The 20,597-nt window shown below is 37.2% G+C and overlaps 1 protein-coding gene across 1 annotated transcript in view; it reads right to left on the bottom strand.

Annotated features, from left to right (window-relative positions):
• Cpne8 (copine 8) overlaps nt 1-20,597 on the bottom strand; it is a 190,495-nt gene that overhangs the window by 61,387 nt on the left and 108,511 nt on the right. Inside the window, exons 8-10 of the mRNA XM_040753968.1 lie at nt 12,497-12,600; nt 10,025-10,129; nt 8,322-8,363 (exon numbers count right to left, since the gene is read on the bottom strand). Of these exons, the coding sequence (XP_040609902.1) occupies nt 8,322-8,363; nt 10,025-10,129; nt 12,497-12,600 (251 nt within the window). The remainder of the gene's footprint in view (nt 1-8,321; nt 8,364-10,024; nt 10,130-12,496; nt 12,601-20,597) is intronic.

Here is a 20,597-nt window from a genome sequence, read left to right as displayed (position 1 = left end):
ATGGGAATGGAGACTAGAGACCCAACACAGTTTGTGGGTCTGTCTGTGTCTGGTCAATTGTTTAAAATTTAGGAGTCAGATCTTTACTGTTAGCACTCCATTTCTATGATTCAACATTTGTCACACACTTGACAGAGAGAAGCAATGTTTACTAGTCTCAAGCAAATATAATTAGGTAATCCAGACTCAATTCAGTAGCATCTATGCACAAAGAGCCATTAGGACATAGTGGAACATCTAGATCCAATCACAGAGTCCCTTTACCTGAGCACACTCTGATACAACCATACTGAACTCACTGTAGAACTTCCTAAGAAGGGATGCCTAATACTTGGGTATTTGAACTACAAAAATTTGTTACTCCTTACAAAACTGAGGAATATACAGTGGGGTTAACCTGTCCACTCTCAGTGGTGGAAATGTATCTCTGAAGCTACAGAATTGGGTGACTAACTCCGGATGATGGCTCCACATTCTAAAATGAAGAGAAAAATTTCTCCTTTTCATTACTTACTACAGAATGTAGAGCCAAATTTGAGATTTATTTCTAGCATAATGTAGCCTATACTATCCTCTACAGAATGCCATTTCCTACTCCTTCGACTTGACCCCAGTGTCCTGACTCAGTCTGTTGTTTTATATGCACCTCTCAAAAATGTCTCATATTTGTTCAGAACAAGATAGACCACGAGGAAATGAAACAATGAATAAAGTATTGCTCTCAACATGATTCAAGATTTTAGAAATACCAAATTCATGTGTAACTGAAATATCCTTTTATTATAATACCATGCATTTTATCAAAAATTACATGGTAGCCCCCAAGACAATGTATCTATATGATAGAGAAAACACATCATTTTACCCCATAGCAATGACTGAATAAGAGCAGAAGACCTGTCAAACTTCATTAAAAATAGTTGTAAAGTTGTCAAACCTAGATGCAAACAGCTTGTCTCACTACTCCTGAAGAACAGCAGAAAGGATTGGGTTAGTTTAAATGCACAGATAATTTTTTATCATTCCCATCTTTTATACACTGTCCTATTTCAAATACTGCATGTGAAACTACAAATACTTCTAAAATACTAAAATTGTCTTAAATTTACTTTTGGAATATTGGTGTGTATATAGGCACATGTACCTGGGTGCACATGCCTGAGGATGCTGTGGAAGGCTCCAATGGTGTGGTATGTCCATCTTATTACTCTCTACCTATTCCTTTGCAGTGGTGCTTCTCTTTGAGTCAAGACTTATGTTTTCTGCATTAGAATGAATGATCCACCAGTCTCTACTCATTGAAGCTGGGACTATAGTTATGTGTGTAATGCCTGGACTGTGACATAGATACCAGCATCCAAAGTCTGGTCCTCATGATTGCACAAGTCCTGTAACTGCTGAGCTATCTCCTCACCTCCCATGGCACAAATTTAGTGTTCTCTACTTTTTTTCTATTAGTATCCTCTACTTTTTTTTCCATCTACTGTCACTGGACTCTATAAGTTTCAAATAAAATTAAACTTGCTTTAATATTTCATCTGTTCATTGTGCTCAACATAATGTTGAAAACAATATCACTAGTTATGGAAATATGGTGGAAGGTATTCAAAATTAAAACACAAGCAACAATTTCCTTGTGATTTTTATAAAAATGTTTTTAGTACTTTCTATTCATCTAATTGTAACTAAATATTTTGCTCTTTGAATGCATTTTCAAAGTATAGCTTGGTGTCTTTTGTATGAGTTATATTTATTTACATGTTGATTGGTCACATTTAAAGAATACATATGGAAAATTTGAGGTAATAAGTTTAAGAAATATTTAGAACAAATTGATGGTTACCGTCACTATCCATTTCATTGAAGAAACTAATTTTGAGTCAAGTGCTGAATAAAATTTATGTACCATAATCATATCTATGTTTTGCTACCAGCATAGAGTGGCACACTGCAAATGTGATTTATGTTAACACTTGTCCATGAATACAGTGTCACCTCCCTACAGGTACTTTACGATAGCCTCCTTGACTTCACTTACCGACTTAGCTATTGTTTCCTTAAAGACACCTTTCCTGTTTCATACCCTCACAGTTAGCTCTCAGGAACAAAAGGGAGGCTCAAAGTACCTAGTGTCACAGTCATTACATTTACCAACATATAGTATGAATGGTTGTTTATATGTTTCTCCTCTGAATCTGGGAAGGTAAAAACAACACCCCAGTCTTCCTAGACATCCACATCAGAGACTGGCACAGAGTGGGTGTCATGAAAGGGACAGTGCTCAGACACATCTGTTAGTGACTGGCACACAGTGGGTACCAAAATGTCACAGCATACTTGTATTACATTTCCATTGGTGCCTAGAACACAGTGTGACCCACCTGATCTGCGATATTACTTTGCCTAGATTTTTAGTGTTTTTTGCTTCATACCAATTATGTGCAGTTCAGCATAACAGCAAAAATGTCACTTATGTTCATTTTCACAGCCCTACCCTAAACAAAACTCTGACTGTTATTGACCCACAGGTTATGTGCCTCCTTGATCACATTGAAGTACTGCCTTCTGCTGGGAGTTTGGATGCTTCTCATGCTTAGTTTCATGACTGTCACTTAAGAACTTTGTACAGCTGACATATACATCCCAGATTACCCCATGGATGTGAATCCAGACTACTCTACCCAGATAAACTACTTGCCATAATAAAAAGAGGAATAAAATCTCTCTATGAGACAAAAAAAAGCTGAAAGAATTCATGTCCACTAAACCAGCCTTATTTAGACTACTGGGAACAATAAATGGAATGAGAGCAGAACGGGCATAGCCAAGAGAGAAGGAAAGAAAATAAATGAAACTGTAAATCCAGAAACACAAAATATGTCTAAAAACAAAACAACAAAAAGTCCAAAGACAATAAAAATGACAGCAATCAATACATGCTTTCCCATGATGACTTTAAATATTTGTGGCTTCAAGTCACCCATCAAAAGACATGGGTTACTTAAATGATTTTAAAGAACAAAACCCATCATTTTATTGTCTACGGCAAACTCATCTTCAAGGACAGGTCCCATCTTAAAGTGAAAGGATGGAGAAAAGTATCTCAAGAAATGGGAGGCCAGTCCACAAGTAGGTACACTTTCTTACTACCTGACTTTAAACCTCAATTAATCAGAAGAGATAAAGGACACTCTGTTCCAATTAAGACAACAGCTAATCAAGAAGACATTTCAATCTGAAACCAATGTGCACCGAAATGTTGAACACACAGTTTTATAAAAGGCACACTTCCGGACTCCAAGATACAGATGGACACAACTTAGTCATAGTAGGCGATTTCAATTCCACCCTTTCTCCAATAGACAGAACATTAGAACAAAAAATAAACAGAGAAACACCCACATTAAATGACAACCACAAATCCAATGGCTCTAACTACAGGTATCTATAGAACATTCCATCTAAGCACCAAAGAATGTGTATTTTACTCCAAAGCCCCCAGGAGAGTCTTTAAAACAGACTAAACCCCTGGCACTAAACAAACCTCAACAAGTACAGAATAACTGAAATAATTTCATGCATCCTATCTGACCACAACAAAACAAAGCTAGACACCAGCAGCAAAGGAGTTTCTAGAAATGACATAAATTCATGGAGATTAAACAACACACTTCGGAATAATGAAGAAGTCAAAGAAGAAATCTAGAAAGAAATGTTTACAAAATTCCTGAATGAGGAAGTGACAGCCAAATTAATCACAGCTGAAGCTTCCCTAGAACTCCAATGCACTGAAGTTATTTGAGATAATTTCACAATCGGAAGTGAAGAGGAGAATGAGGAGAGTAAAAAATTCCTGTGAGGGCTGAGTGCCCATCAGGAAGGCATCAGCTGCCACAGATGATCCTTTCAAGTGTGAAATTGACACAACCAGTAGGTGCAAACATGAAAAGGCACCTGACTTTAAAGTCCTGTGTGAGCAGTAAGACAAAACAGTCCCCTGAACCCAGTGAGCTTGCAGTTAGCATGGAAGAACTGGCAGAAAGAATTTACCATATGTGCTAATAAACAGGATTGTGTGAACCTAGATATCCAAGGAGAGCTTTCCCGTGGTTAATGACATTTCAGCAGAAAACCCATACATGAACAGAATAAGCCTTTCCTGATGCATAAAATACTAGAAAAAAATCTGACAGCAAGGCAAACAGTCTGGGGTACTGTGTCATTGAAAATGGCAGAGGAATTTGTTGTCATATCTTAGCAGAACACCCTGTGAAATGTTTACATAATTTTCTGAAAAAAATTTATTAAAATCTAAGGACTCCAAAGTCTTTTGCGGCAGACAGAAAGATTTAAAAGCAAATTAAATATAATTAGAACATTTTACATAAAGATTAAAGTCTTCAGTTAAGTCACTATACCAGGTCAACTGTTTAACATGTAAGTACTCAATGACAATTTATTCCAAAATTAATTGAACAGGTTTTTTATGGACTCATTTAAATAAGTGAAGATGTTCAAGAGTTAAAAATTGATTAAGAATCTAATGCACACATAATTGAAACAACCCATCTTGAGCATGATAATTACAAATTAAAATGCCCGGGGGACAGAAAGTCACATGCTGTGTTTGAAAGAAAAGTAAAGGCAAAAATAGACATGCTTCAATAACATTCAGTTTATGAAATTCTATTTATCAACATTAAAAAATACCTCAAAGCTTGCAGCTTGCATACACAGGATAGTAGGATTAACAGCAAGCAAATAATGAGCTAAATTTAGGGGAAGATTAGAGACAGTGAGTGAGGAAATTGAAAATAAATGAGGAAAACACAAAAGGTTTATAAAATGATCCCCTAAATGAGGTCTCACATCTCATGTTAAGCACATGTAAATTGTTAAACCCTGGACTTAAGATAACTCAGAATTCCAGAACTGCAACCTTCAATAGGCTTTAACAAAACTCGCTAAAGGGAATAGTGTAGAAAACCTGGCATTGTGCAGCATTTCACGGATAGAGTTTATACTTATAGTAAATACCATTATTTGACATGAGGGCATTTGCTAGAATGCAGCGGCCACAATGACACTTCACATCTCCTATTTAGCAGTCTGAAGCTGGGAAGTGACGACTGGCAGATCACTGGCTCCGACGTTTCATCACATCCTCCTCATGCTGCGGTAGCAACTGTCTACTTAGTCACCTTTGGCAGTCACACATGACAGCCGTGTAGATTTTATGCAGAACTGTTCCATTAATGAGCCCCAATTCTGAATCAAACTAAATTCAGCTGAAGTAACTTCTAGCAAAGTGAGGATTTTTCAAGGACATCACCGCTGATGGTTTTATGACCCAGATAAGCCTGTTCCCTAACACTTTAAATTTCACTTTTCAAAATGAAATTTTGATATTCTTCCACATTCCTGAAAGACATGGCAGTTAGGAGACTAAAAGACACACTACACTGAGGTGGTTTAACTTGTATAACCGAACTGATTCCTCATAACAAGGTGACATAATACCACTGCCCTCTCAGGACCCTGTGTTTAAATGAAAACTTAGGTAACTACATTTCTCCTATTCTAGACTGGTTCAGGACAATAGATTCAATGTTAACTACTTAACTGCTAAACTGCATTACAATATTCGCTCACACACTTCATACCCACAAGGTCTTCCTCACAGAAGGAAATCCCAGGTCACAGGACTACCAGATGTTCTCATTTTGGGGACATTATTATGGCAACAATCACCTGTAGATCCCCTATGAGTAAAATGTGTGATTGTGAGTAATCAATGGATCAAGCATCTTCCATGAAAGCTTTTAATTGAAGTATTCCCTCGAGACTATATGCACTAGTCTTGAATGGTTAAATGTCCACACAAAGTAATACCAAGAGCTCTCAGCTTTTTTTGTAATGGGGATTAGGTTTAGCGTCTTAGAACTAGGCTTTTGCTCTATTTCTAATCTATATCCCAAGCACTTTATTTACTTTCAGCTTTTATTTTGAGACAGGAACTCATTAATTGCCTAAGGGCTTTGACATAACTGTATAGTCCAGATAGTCCTTGAATTTGCCACCTTCCTGTCTCAGTCTCCTGAGTAGTTGGCATTATAGAAATAGGTTTCATGCCCAAATGGTATAATCTTTCTTACAATTCACATCCTATAGATTGATGTCATAGCCAAAACAATGTTATGCAATGATGCATCCCCAGCATGTAGTTCTATAAAGCACTTGAAACACAATGAATCTGAACTGAGCTACAGCATAAGCATAATACGTCAGATTTTAAAGAATGCGTTAAACGGTACACTTTCTACTTTAACCATTGTTACAGTAACTCTACATTAAAGGTAGCATTTTATTTACCAAAGACTGAATCATTATTACATTGATGCTGCTAGTTTACATCTACTTCCTAGTGCTACCAAGAGAAAATTTAAAATTATCCATGTGACTTGGTGTAATGGTTTGAATAGGTATGATCTCCATAGACTCATGTGTTTGAATGCTTGGCCCATAGGGAGTGGTACTTCTAGGAGGTGTGGCCTTGTTGGGACAGGTGTGGCCTTGTTGGAAGAGATATGTCACTGTGGAGGTGGACTTAGAGGTCTTACGTGCTCTAGCTACACCCATTGTGGCACACAGTCTCCTCTGCTGCCTGCTGATCAAGATGTAGATCTCCCAACTACCTCTCCAGCACCATGTCTGCCTGCAAATCACCATTTCCTGTCAGGAAAATAAAGGACTAAATCTCTGAAACTTGTAAGCTAGCCCCAATTAAATGTTTTCCTTTTTAAGAGTAGTTGTAGTCATGGTGTATCTTCATAGAAATAAAAAAAAACAAACTAAGACCCTTGAATTATTTGAACAATGCAAGTCCAGACTGTTCAAAATCATAGACGGTCCCCTGGGCTGAACATGGTGACACAAACCTTTAATCTTAGTACTAAGGAGACAGAGGCAAGGAGAGCTCTGTTGAGTGTGAGGCCAGCATGTTCTAAATAGCAAGTTCCAGGTCAGCCAGAACTATGTGGTGTCTCAAAAACAAAGGAAAACGAAACAAAAGAAATCCCACTTATACTCCTTTTGTAAAAAGAAGCATCAAAATTTCTGGTAACACAGGAAATACAAAATGAGAGAGGTACAGAATTTCACACATCAAAGATAGCAGAGAGGAAATAAAATAGTATTCTTTTGATCATTAATTTATACTGTGTTATAAAAGCACATGTCATATTTGGAAACTGTTGGGTAAATAAACACACATGTGGAACCAATGTTATTACCCCACACAGAACACCGAAGGCTATCAACTGGCATAATGACTTGTATGCTGATTACAATTAAATTGTAAAATTAACATCTGAGTTTTGTTTTCTGTATTATTTTCTGTTATACCTAACATGCTTTTCAAGTAACATTAGTTATTTGAGAGCATTTCTGAGAATTTAATTAATAATTTACTTTAGCCTTTTATAACTTATCCATAAATTGAATATTCAGTTAAAATTTAAGCAGATACTTCTGGGCGCATATATGATATGGAATTGTGCATTAACACTTTGTTTCAAAATGCTAATCTGTATTTTAAATGAAGGTAAAGACATTTTGTCCAAGAACTACAAGGGATCCTCAAAGCACGGCAACATCTTTCACCAATCTGCTCACATAATTCATTCCCAAGGAATACTTAAATTTCCCCCTAAAGATCTTTTCTTCTTCTAACCTCATCGTTTTTATTTTCAGTCTTCTTGGGATCAAATATTTTCTTTGATTCTAAATCTGATCTCTCAAAGTCAGTAGTTTCTGGGGATGTAGCTCAACAGTATTTGCCATGTGTAGGTTCAGGTTTTATTTCCACCATCACAGAAAAAATAATGTGATTTTTGTTTTATTATTTTTAGGGGTGTGTGTGTGTGCGTGTGTGTGTATGTGCGTGTGTGTGTGTGTGTGTGTGTGTGTGTGTGTGTGTGTGTGTGTGTGTTAGAATTCCCTTGAGTGGCATGTCAAACAGTTTATAGGACCCTTCACAGATCCTCTGAGCTGGAGCAAAGGCGATCCCTACTCTACAGCTGTATGCTGAAAACATCAAATCATCAAGGCCAATAGTGAATGAATATTGTAAATGAATAAGCACTTCATTGTGATCTCAACGTTGAAAAAAAATACATTGCTTTTAAAATCACATGAAAACTCACCAGTAATGTATTTTTAAAAAAAAATGACACTAGAGAAACAACATAGCCATTTCCATGCAGAATGTTTAGGTTGCATTAAGTCTCAATAGCAGGACTGACACAAACACAAAGCCTTACCTTCCATCTCGGTCCCAGTCATACACTTCTACTTTGATTGTTCTGTCAGGAGAAAAATAATATGATCCAATAATACATTAAAATAATATGTTCTGAATCTACAAAATAAAATTCAGTCAGTTGTTCTTAGAGAAGAATATAGGCTTGTAAGTTTCACAAAGTAAATTGAAGTTAATTTAGTTAATTACATTACTGTTAGTATGTAGGCATTTTACTGGCCTGCCTTCAGAGTTCTAACAACATACACCCTGAACTGCTACTACTAAGAACACTACCTGTGCCTATTCACTATGTTCCCTTTTAAAAGGTCCCTGCCCACCTCCATTCCTGTGTGTCTCTTTCTCTCCCTCTCTGTCTCTATCTCTTTCCCCTTTCCCACTGCTCCTGTCTCCCTGATACTCTTTTCCATTTTAACAATCCTTTTCCCTAAAAACCCCTATTCCCTGTCACATGATGACTTTCTCTCAAGCACTGCTTTTTTAAAATTACAATTAAATTTACATCTTGAAGTCAGTTTCAGGAATCTATATTGATTCTTCAATGTGTGGAAAACACAAGTTGCCAGTGGAAGAGATCTTCACATCTCCCCTCTGGGAGACCACTGTCTTGGCACACATTTCTCAAACCCACACACATTAGAGCCATCTGAAAATCTCATCACAACATGGCTTACTAGACCTCTTTCCCAGAGCTTCTGGTCCAACAAGTCTGAGCTGGGTCTGAAAAGGTTCATTTTTACAAGGTGACCAGGTGGTGATGACATTGCTAATCAGAAAGCATACAAGAACTACTTTCTTAGGGTGAGAATGAACCCGTTAAATAAAGTGAGCCTCATCCACCAAATGATATTATACATTCAAAAGTAAACATGGTAACATACTACTTACAGTTTGTAGCATGCTTTAGGTTAGTAGAATAAACCACCCCAAATGTGGCAGTGTCCTGGATACTACATCATTAGAATCAGGCATGCATGGCCAGCCTGAGCTACATAACAATGCCTTGTCTCAACACTACCTAAAAAATAATGTCTTTTTTTTTTGCAAACATGCAAGTAGTAACATAACAAAGAGACTGAAATTTTATTTTTATTTATATACCTTTAGTTTTGAGTCTATAGTGGTTTTTACATAATAGTCTACCATAAGCTTCTAACAAAGAAAAACCTTCAAGTGTGCTTGAAGGATCAGTGTGCTTGGGTTGAGCTTGTTAAAAAGTCTTCTTTGTATCTGTAGGACTTTTATGAGGCCACAAGCACAGATATAACAATTTTAAGGAGTGACAGTACTCTAACCAGTGTCCTGTCCATGGTGAGCCCCTGTGCGCTGCACTCTAGCAGGATGGGCCATTGAGGCAATGACAACTCGAAGCAATGATAATTTAGGAACCATATTTATATAGTAAGTTAAAAGTTAGCTAACATTCAATCTATTTTTAGTGCTTAACACATATTTATCTTGGGAAAAAACAGTCCAACTAATCAAGCTTTAGTTACCTAAAATTACATCTATTCCCCCAATCATTATAGATTAAAAGCAAGTTACTTGAAAATTTTTTGAATAACTCATCCATACTTTTGTAAAAAAAAATATGTTTACTAAGGGGAAGAAGCCACCTTCATAAAAATACAGTGTGAACTAGATCGCAGTTCCACGAACCATGAACTTTCTGTATTCTCAGTTTGAATGTCTCAGTTGTCTTACCTGTCATAGTCCCCATTGCACAATGCCCTGACTGAGATCTTGAAGGCTTGCCACACAGGATTTAGAGTGTTTTTGACAACTTCCGTCTTGTGACAAATTGTAAAACTGTGAAAAGAGTTTTCAGTTATGAAGTTACAGATAAATAGATATGTGTAGTGACATAAAATTATATATCAATGATTCAGTTATGACACATTATTTGATTAGACATTCCTCTCCATGGGTAGAATTAGTGTTGTGAAATCCTGTCTGACTTAATATACACAGACCTGTAAACTTGTGAGATCTGCTCCTTAGAATATAAAAAAATGAGATGTGGCAATATTTTCCCCAGATAATTTTCTGCAAATTCATTAAATCCTAATGCTACTTTTATAAAAAACCTGTGGTATTCAAAGTCATTGACTTTGGCCTATTTAATTAATGTAAAACTCAAAATTTATGTTAAGATCTTAGAGTCACCAGACGTAGAATTAAACAATTTTGCATTAGGAATTTTTCTTCCGAAGGAAATGACTCCTCTGCTATCGGAGATGGTTCATAAGTCAGGAACTGTCTTTTTCTTTTATTAATTGTTCTCATTTCTAGGACACTTTATGAAGTTGCAGACATAAACCTCTTGCTAGTAGGAATTCCACTGCTAGAGCAATAAGAGAAAGTCCTGACTGGATTCTGATGCAGCTTCCCTCATCATCAGGAGTTCTGTTGTGTAAATATAGAGCTGTGTGTATGTGTATACAACCCACAGAGTCACACAAAAACATTCTTAGCCTGCAGGAAGCTTTATATGAAGCTCTTTACCAAACATGCTAAAGTGTGATTAAAATCAATAGGAAGTCAAGAAAATAGGAATTTGTAGTTATAAACTAGAAAGAGTTTTAATTTAATTAATTTAATTACTGTTTCCAGTACAGGCTGCTTTAACCTGTTAGCTGAAAGGCAGATTTAGAAGTAACTTCATATTTAAATAATGTTAAAAAGCAAAGAAATAAAGCACCTACTGGTCCTGCCTCAACTGAATGTGCCAGGCTTTGTTGACTCCCCATGGAGTGGGTGGGGTGGGTTGTGGGGAAGAGGAAAAGGGGGAAGGTGGAAATGTGGTTGGTATGTAAAATGACTTAAAAAATAAAATATAGAAAATGAAAAACACATGTAAAAGTGAATAGTATTAAAAGTATTTTTCACTCAAATCTCATTAAAACAGAAACCATAAATATAAATGTTTTAATATATATTCATGAGTACATGTTTTGACAGAGATGGTAAACTAGATGAAAATATGTCTGAAAAAAGATTTAGCAAGTTTCAATGTTTTGGAAATTTGCAATAGTTTTACTTCTGAAAAAAATAGATTTCATTTGATATATTTTTGTAACAAGAGCATCATTAGATGTATGATAAGTTGAAATGATATGAGTATAAAATTTTTAGAAAAATAAGTAAGAGAACTCAGGAAACATGCAGTTCAATCAGAAGCGCACAGAACATAGAAGAAAAGAAATGCTGTCTGCCTGCTAACCTCTTCCTTCCTGGGAATAGCTAAGTTACGTTTATGCCCATCAAAATTTCTGTGTGGATAAATTGGTGGTCAGAAGCCATGTGTGCCCAGCAGTGACACTTTTCACAGTCTCAGGTATATGAAATTTAAGCTCCATTCCCTCCACTTTCAGTTTCTAAACAACATTTTCTCTTTAGATAATATTTCACCATGCATTTTAAGACAAACAAAAATGTATAAAACAATATGAATACTAGATAATGGTTAAACTCTGATTTGTTTGAGACTTTGACATGAGATTGTATAGTTATTCATTCACTCCTCACCCCATGAGGTGGATCACCCCATTTAAAGATCAAGAAATTATATCTAAAAACATGTTACCAGAATCATTAAGTATCAGACATGAGTTACTTCTTGGCAACAGACTATTTTTAGCCAATAGACTTCCTCATGAATGTGGACAGTATGATAGGAACCACAGGAGTAAATAATCAGAAGGTAGATCCACACACAGTAAACTCGGCTCATACTCATTTAGTCATGACTGGCAAACACTACCCCACACTGAAACACTTCACTGAGCTTTACACTCCTAGATTTCTAGGAAAATCACTGTAGGACAGAATAATACATGTCCTCCCCACCTTCCTCCACAACAGATGGTTTCCACTCAGTTCTATAGAAAATACATTTGTTAATTCAGGTTTCAACAAAATGCCATTGTTCTACATTGTTAAAAGAAAGCAAACTTTTATGAAAAGAGAAGAGGAAGCAGACACCAATTTACATGTTAAACATAAAACAAAAATGCTTATGAAATTAGTTATTGAAAGAAAAAATCACATCCATCTTTAGAATATCATATATTTTATTCTACTTATTAACTTAAAGGTCTCTGGACTCTGAAAGAAATAACCGCACAAACATTAGCATTACCATGATACTGAGTGGAGTAGAGAAGACCCACCCACCTTCCATCCTCATTACTTCTATAAAACACAAGGAAAGGATCCGACTTTCCGAAGAAATCCTTCTTATCCAATTTGTTCGCACAAAACTGCATCAAGACAGCATCCTGAAAACAAAATTAATAATACAGCTCAAAATCTGGGACAGGAATAACAAGAAACTACAGATCACAAACAAGATCTGACAAGAAAAACACATTTGTTATTTTGATGCCACGGGCTAAGTGTCAGGAGCTGTAGACAAAAGGCCATTACTTATTGTAGGATTATGAGACTTTAAAATTATGAGGCTTTAAAATGTCCTGGAAATTTTCATTCAATTGCCAGATTACTAGTATTTAGAACACTGTACCTGCTCCTATCCCCCAAATGATAGTGAGCCAGATGACATCTAGTTTTTAATGTCACCCAAAAGTGTCTTCAGTCACATACATTATTACAATTTCTGATTACTTGGGATATGTTAAATGGTCATCTATTAAGCAAATATTTTTAGTAAACCTTTGTTACAATATAGTTGGGAGAAATCTGTTACTGTAAAGACATAGAGCACAATGTCTAAAATGTCTTTGATACTTGGGTTCAAGAGAAATGAAACACCTTCCTTTGTGTGTGCAACATATTTAGACATCTGTAATTATCCCAGACTAATCATTGCAATTGATTTATCTAAGTACTTACACGCTGTTTACTTTCAAGGTACTCTGGCTATTATACCAAGGAAATTACACACTGTCAAATTAAGTAAACTAAGTATATTTAATGGTAGAAAATGTACAGTTATTTAAAATTCAAATCAACACTTTGAGAATTTACAGTGTGTGTGTGTGTGTGTGTGTGTGAACTTCATACATGACCACTGACTCTGCATGACTCCTGTCCTTCCTCCTCCTCCAACCTCTCCTGTGTCTCACCTTTTCCTCCCAAATTCATGATTTCTTCTTTAATTATTGTTACAAATATATGCACATGAATGCAAGTATAAATATATGTCCCAGTATATATATAAATATATATGTGTGTGTATGTATATATAAAATATATAAATATATATAAAACTTATTGAGTCTATTTAGCATTATTCATATACACAGATGCCCAGGGCAGACCACTTGGGAATAGACAAACTATATGAGAGCTTGTCCTGAGAACAAAATGATTCTCCCTCCCACCAGCCATTAACTTTAGCTCTTCATTTAGCAGTGGGACCATGTGGAATTTGCACCATCCAGGCATGTCAACTGATATTATCAGTATGCCAGTCTTGCTGAGGCTACCATAGTGTTGAAATTCCAAGTCAGCTTTTTTTTCTGTCACATCTAAGGAGGACTCTCTAGTGGCAGGTGACCAGAGCCTCTCTCTACCTCTTACCCACCACCCACTCTTCTCCCATTTTCCTTGAGCTTGATTAACTGTAGGGGGTGTTTCTGATGTATCAGTTGGGGTTGAACGCCACACAATCACTTACTCTGCATTTGACCAGTTGCATATTTCTTTAAAAGTCTGTCTGTTGCAAAAGGGAGTGTCTTTGATGATATTTAAGAGTTACAGTTATCCAGAAGTATAAGGATGGGTATTTAGACATCACAATTTTTTTTAAAGTCAGATGTAGGATGTAGGATGTTTAAGTTCTATGACCTCTCCAGTCATAGGAGTTGGAAAGGTTTTCAGTATTGGAATTCCTTCCTATTAAGATGGGCTTAGGGGGCTGGAGAGATGGCTCAGCGGTTAAGAGCACTAACGTTCTTCCAAAGGTCCTGAGTTCAATTCCCGACAACCACATGGTGGCTCACAACCACCTTGAACGAGCTCTGATGCCCTCTGTTGCATGCAGGCAGAAGACTGTATACATAATAAATAAATTTTAAAAAAAGATGGGCTTACGTGCAATTAGACAGCTGTTTGTTACCCCCAACATTAAAATGTCACTACTGCACCACTGAGGATACATTGCTTGTCTAGTTATTGCTGTGGTTCCTCCATTTACAGCTAGGTAGCATCATTGTTTTTCTACTTTGGCCTCTTGAAAGTACCTCTAATACTAAGAGAGCTAATTTTCAGAGAGACTTATAGGACCTGTGTCTAAAATCTGTGGGGTCTTTTACCTTCATGTTCTCAGAGGCAAGTAAGGACAATGACAATGTCCTGTATAGTTTTGGGAGATTCTTCTACTTCTCTAACCAACAACTCGAGGAGAGGTTTTTCAGGCCTGACACTAGGGGTCTTGTCACAGTGCCTGGTTCTTGGAGAAAGTACCATCACTTTATATGGCATAACTAAATCAAACACACACACACACACACACATACACACATGCATGCATATGAAAAAATACATATGTAAGCTTGTAAAAGAATGCGATTCCCTATGGCTTTTTCTTTTTCTTTTTAGATTATTTAATTTAAATTAGAAACAAAGTTGCTTCACACATCAATCCCAGCTCCCTCTCCCACCCCTCCCCCATACCTTCCCACCAACCCCCCCAGTCCCCCACCCAGTCCCCACTCAGTTCCCCAGGAAGGATGAGGCCCTCCATGGGGGATATCCAGAGTCTGTCATTTCCTCCAGGGCAAGTTCCAGGCCCTCCCGCAAGAGTCCAGGCTGAGAGAGCATCCCTCATTGTGGAATGGGCACCCAAAGTCCATTTGTATGCCAGGGATAAATACTGATCTACTCCCAAAGGCCCCATAGATTGCCTAGGCCTCTTCACTGACACCCACATTCAGGGGTTCTGGATCAGTCCCATGCTGGCCTCCCAGCCATCAGTCTGGGGTCCAAGATCTACGCCTTGTTCAGGTCAGCTGTTTCTGTGGGTTAAACAAGCCCAGTCTTGACCCCTTTGCTCATCTGTCCTCCCTCTGTGTCACTGGGTTCCAGGAGTTCAGTTCAGTGTTTAGCTGTGGGTGTAAGTCATTGGTTGAAGGTTCTAAGATGCCATATAAGAAAGTAATCGAACTCACTACCAGGGTGGGGCCTTTAAGGTAGCCTCTTCACTATTGCTTAGTTTGCATTTGGTGTCATCCTTCTAGATCTCTGGAAATCTCACTAGTGACAGATCTTTCCTCAAACCTATAATTATTTCCTCTATTATGGTATCTCTTGTCCTGCTCTCCTCTATTCTTCCCCAGACTCAACCTTCCTGCTCCCCCATGTCCTCCTTTCCCCTCCTCTTCTCCCCCTCTCTTTTCCCAGCTCCCTCTGTCATCCCCCCCTCAAGCTCCCAATCTGCTCAGGAGATCTTGCCTCATTCCACTTCTCTGGGGTGCCATGCATCTCTCTTAGGGTCCTACCTGTTTCTCAGACTCTCTGGCAGTGGGATTGTAGGCTGGCACTCCCCTATGGCTTTTTCAAACATTCTTAGTGCTATTTCTGTCCTTCCTCCATCAACCCTGCATTGTGCCTCCTTCCCATTTTCTAGTGACAGTCCTCATATTTTTTTATATCCTCCTGTTCATAGCACCTGTCTCCTACTATCCTCTTCCCTAAAGCTACATTTCACCTCCCCTCCCTTTCATCTCATGCTCCCTTTCTATTTTCTTGGCTTCTACAGATAGTGCAGATTATAGAAGCATACCTGAAGGTTTTATTAAAGACCTTTTCTGCATCTATTGATGTGATCATGTGATTTTTTTGTTTTTAAGTCCATTTATATGATATTTTGATTTACAGATGTTGAATCTTCCTGATATCTCAGCAATAAAGCCGACTTGATCATGGTGGATGATCTTTTTCAGTATCTCTCAACCTGCGGCTTACAACCCCTTTAGGGGTTGCATATTTGATATTCTGCATAACAGATATAATTGATAACAGAAGGAAAATTATGGCTATGAAATAGCAACAAAAATAATTGTATGGTTGGGGGTCATCACAGCATGAGGAATTGTATTAAAGAGTAGCAGCATAAGGAAGGGTGAGAACCACTGTTAAATGTTTGCCTGTATTTGACTTACAAGTATATTATTAAGAAGTTTTACTTCTAAGATCATTGAATATGTAGGTCTTTAGTTTTTTTTCTTTTTTATGTCTTTACCTGGTCTTGTTATTAGAATAATACTTCATAGAAAGAGTTTGAAGATGGTCTCTCTCTCTCTCTCTCTCTCTCGTGATTTAATAATTATTGTTTGTAGTGCTCTGAAAGTCTGGTAGAAATCTGCTGTGGATCCATGTGGGGTAGGCCTTATTAGTCAAAATGATTTTGTGTGCCTTAATCTCCTTTGTTATGAGTCTGTGTAAGTTGCTGATCTAAAAAGATCTGGTTTAATTTGCTGGGTTGGATGAATCTAGAAATTCACTCATTTTGTTTAGACTTTCTATGTTACCAGAGTATAGATTTTTTTTGGTGTCTGTCCCTGTTTGTTTCTGATTCTGTTAATTTAGGAATTCTCTTTCTTTTAGCTGGTTGGGCCAAGGTACTCTCACTCTTACTAATGTTTTCAAAGAACCAGCTCTTAGATTGTGTTGCTTAATCTGTTTCTGTTTGGTTGATTTCTTCTTTGACTTATGCTGTTTCTTGCTGTCTACTGAGTTTAGGTTTAAATAGGTTTGTTCTTATTTTTCCAGATTCCTAGGTTGCATCATATAATAAGTCGTCTTTCTTATTGTTCAATATAGGCTTTTAGGGCTGCAAATTTCTTTCTTATGATTACATTCAGTGGGTTACATATGTCTCTGTGTGTGTGGTGTGTCTCTGTGTGTGTGTGAGAGAGAGAGAGAGAGAGACAGAGACAGAGACAGAGAGACAGAGAGATTGAGAGAGAGAAGGGTGTGTGTGTTCCAGTTTCATTTTCATTTAGTTTCAAGACATTTCTTTCTTTCTTGATTTCTTTTTTGACCCAATCACCTTTCAGTAATGTGTTGTGTATCTCCAAGTGTTCATGAAATTACTAGAGATACTTCTGCTATTGATGTAACCTTTATAGCATTATGGTCAGAGAGGAGGCGTGGAATCCTTTTATGATTTGTTGAGATTTGTTTCACATTTCAGTCTGTGTTTATTTTTGAGAAACATCCTGGACTGATGGGTAGAATGTATATTTTTTGGTGTTTGGGTAAAATATCTTATAGATTTCTGTTAGGTAGTTTTGATGAATGAAGTCACTTAATTTCAACATTTTTGTTTATTATTTTTTGTCTATGTGACCTGTCTAGAATATTGAAATTACATACTAATACCGAGTTTGAATTAATATATGTTTGTGGCATTTGGTATGCTTTTTATAAAACTGAATATGTACAATTTTGGTTCATACAGGTTTGAGATTGTAATGCTTTCTTTGTTAACTGGGCCATTGACCATAGTAAAGTGCCTTCCTTAATCTCTTCTGATTAATTTTGTTTGAAATTTATCATATCTGATATTAAGACAGAAGTGCCTGCTTGTTTGTTGGTCCATTTCCTTGAAGTACTTCTTCACTCCTTTTCTCACTAAGGTTGTGTCTATCCTTGAAGGTAAGGTAGACATCTTGTAGATAAAAAAATGATAGATTTTATTTATTTTAGAACTTGGAGTGTAAATTACTTTGGGTTCGTCTCACTGTTAAAGTTTCCATTCAGAGTTTGAGAAGTCATCTGTTATTCTGGTAATTTTTCTAATGTATACGATTTGTACCTCATAGCTTTCAGTCTTTATTATTTGCTCTATATATGTGGCATTTAAACTGTAACATGACATGGGAAGTTTCCTTGCTGGTGCTGTTTGATATGTATTCTGGATGTTTCTTTCATCTTTCCTTATTTGGGGAAGTTTGCTTCAATGATCCTATTGAAGAGGTCCTGGTCTATTCCATTTTCCCACAATTAATTTCCTTTATGTTTACATATAATTCATAGATCTGGTCTTTTCATGGTATCCCAAAGTTTTTTCCTTTTTTTATTTAAATTAGAAACAAGATTGTTTTACATGTCAATCCCAGTTCCCTCCACCACCACCACTCCCCCAACTCCCTATCCCATTCATTTTCTGTTCCCCAGGGAGGGTGAGGCCTTCCATGGGGGATCTTCAAAGTCTGACATATCCTTTGGAGCAGGGCCTAGGCCTTCCCCCATATGTCTAGACTAATAGAGTATCCCTCTATTTGGAATGGGCTCCCAAAGTCCATTCATATGATAGGTACAAATACTGATCTACTACCAGAGGCCCCATAGGTTGCTGAAGCCTCCCACGTTCAGGGGGTCTGGATCAGTCCTATGCTGGTTTTCTGGCTATCAGTCTGGGGTCCATGAGCTCCCCCTTGTTCAGGTTAGCTGTTTCTGTGGGTTTCACCAGACTGGTCTTGACCCCCTTGCTCATCACTCCTTCCTCTCTGCAACTGGATTCCAGGAGTTCAGTTCAGTATTTAGCTGTGGGTATCTGCTTCTGCTCCCATCAGCTGCTGGATAAAGGCTCTAGGATGGCATATAAGGTAGTCATCAATCTCATTATCAAGGAAGGGCATTTAAGGTAGCCCTCCCACTATTGCTTAGATTGTTAGTTGGTATCATCCTTGTTCTTGAATATTCTTTTTTTTTCATGTTTTTTGCTTGAGTGGTCCAATTCCATTTCTTTATCTTAAAGTCTTGATGAAAAAAGTAAAGGGGCTATTTTCAAAACAGTTTATTTGATTAGACTATAGACAAGTGAATTGAGTAAATTGGAACATCTATTGACAGATGTTTGGAGAGCAGAGCCATTGTGCTAAATTTTATGCTTTTGTGATTGGCAGAGGTTTGATCCTGCAAATATGACTAATTTTGCTATTTTTATTAGGGCATTGATGGTGAATATGATGTCACTGAATAAATGACTTCCTTAGTATTGTTAGGTGACACAATTAAATCAAAGGATTTACATAAAGTAGTGAAAACATGTTAAAGCAATTTATTTTTCCATTGTCAGCATATCTGGTATAGTTAACTGATGCTGCTCCAGAAAAACAAGTAAAAGAGAGGAGCCTGTAAAATTGATGGAAGATGATACAAACACTGTACAAAACGCAAGCTGAATGGAGCATCCTTGCATAGTACATCAAAAACCTGTATGCAGAAAAGCACTATAAATATACAAAAGCATAGAAATAGTCATCAACATGGAATTTCATAAGAACCAATGGGTTAAACTTCACCAGTTCCAGAAATTCTTTAAAGTGTTGATGCTGACAATGCTAATATCATATATTTGGGAGTTGCAAGATGCCTATGTAGGGATCAAATGTGGAAAATCCTTAAGATTTGTGACAAGTTAATTAATCATTTGAGGTTCCAGAACCAAATTTATTTTATTGCCAGAACTTGACAGTGAAAACTGGTTTAGAGTGACTTGAAATTTTAGCAGAGTAATCACTTATTTAAATCAATTAAATATGAGTCTTTTCAAGGTGAAAACCAACTTATTGAAGAAACAGTTCACATCATAATAGTGTACTGATGAGAATAAAATTATGACAATTTCAAATTGAGGAAAGCAATTTTACACATTTCCATATTTTGACTAAACACAGTCCCATGAACAGCGGAAAAGATGCTACACTGACTGATTCTCTTAATTTTGCCTTCTACATTGTCTCCTTTCCTTTGTATCAGCTGTCAATACCCAGGAACATTGTCTACCAGGTTGCTCAGTGGTCACACTCAGCTGGGACACAGGTAGGTAATATTCATCATCCTTCCTGCCATTCATTACTATTTCTCCAGTCTCACCCTCAGTCCTAGAGCAGTCTGCTGTCAGATATCTCTCCTCACATTTTATCTCCATTTCCCAGGGATCCCACCTCTTGGTGCAGATATAGCTTAGCTCTTTCCTGCTGACCCTCTCAGTTTTTCCTTCTATCCCATCTCTATTATGTTATATCAATCACCAATACCCAGGAAACATAATCTACCAAGGACTCACAGAGGCCACAACTGGTTGGGACTCACATACGTGATTTCACTGTCCTTCAGTTTCTGCATTACGCTCTGGCCAGACTTAATCTTAACTCTACAGCAGCCTGATTTCAGGGCCCCTCCTCCTACCCCAACACTATTCCCTGGAGATTTCAGCTTTTGTTGGAGACCCAGAATCTCCCTGACCCTTCCATTTCTGTCTCACCAAACTTACCTCTTGTCCTATTGCACCCTGCCTGCA

This window comes from Mesocricetus auratus, unplaced genomic scaffold (genome assembly GCF_017639785.1).
Source record: "Mesocricetus auratus isolate SY011 unplaced genomic scaffold, BCM_Maur_2.0 Super-Scaffold_100010, whole genome shotgun sequence".
NCBI lineage: Eukaryota > Metazoa > Chordata > Mammalia > Rodentia > Cricetidae > Mesocricetus > Mesocricetus auratus.
Note: the sequence above shows the minus strand (reverse complement) of the source record. Positions and strands in the feature narration are given on the sequence as shown.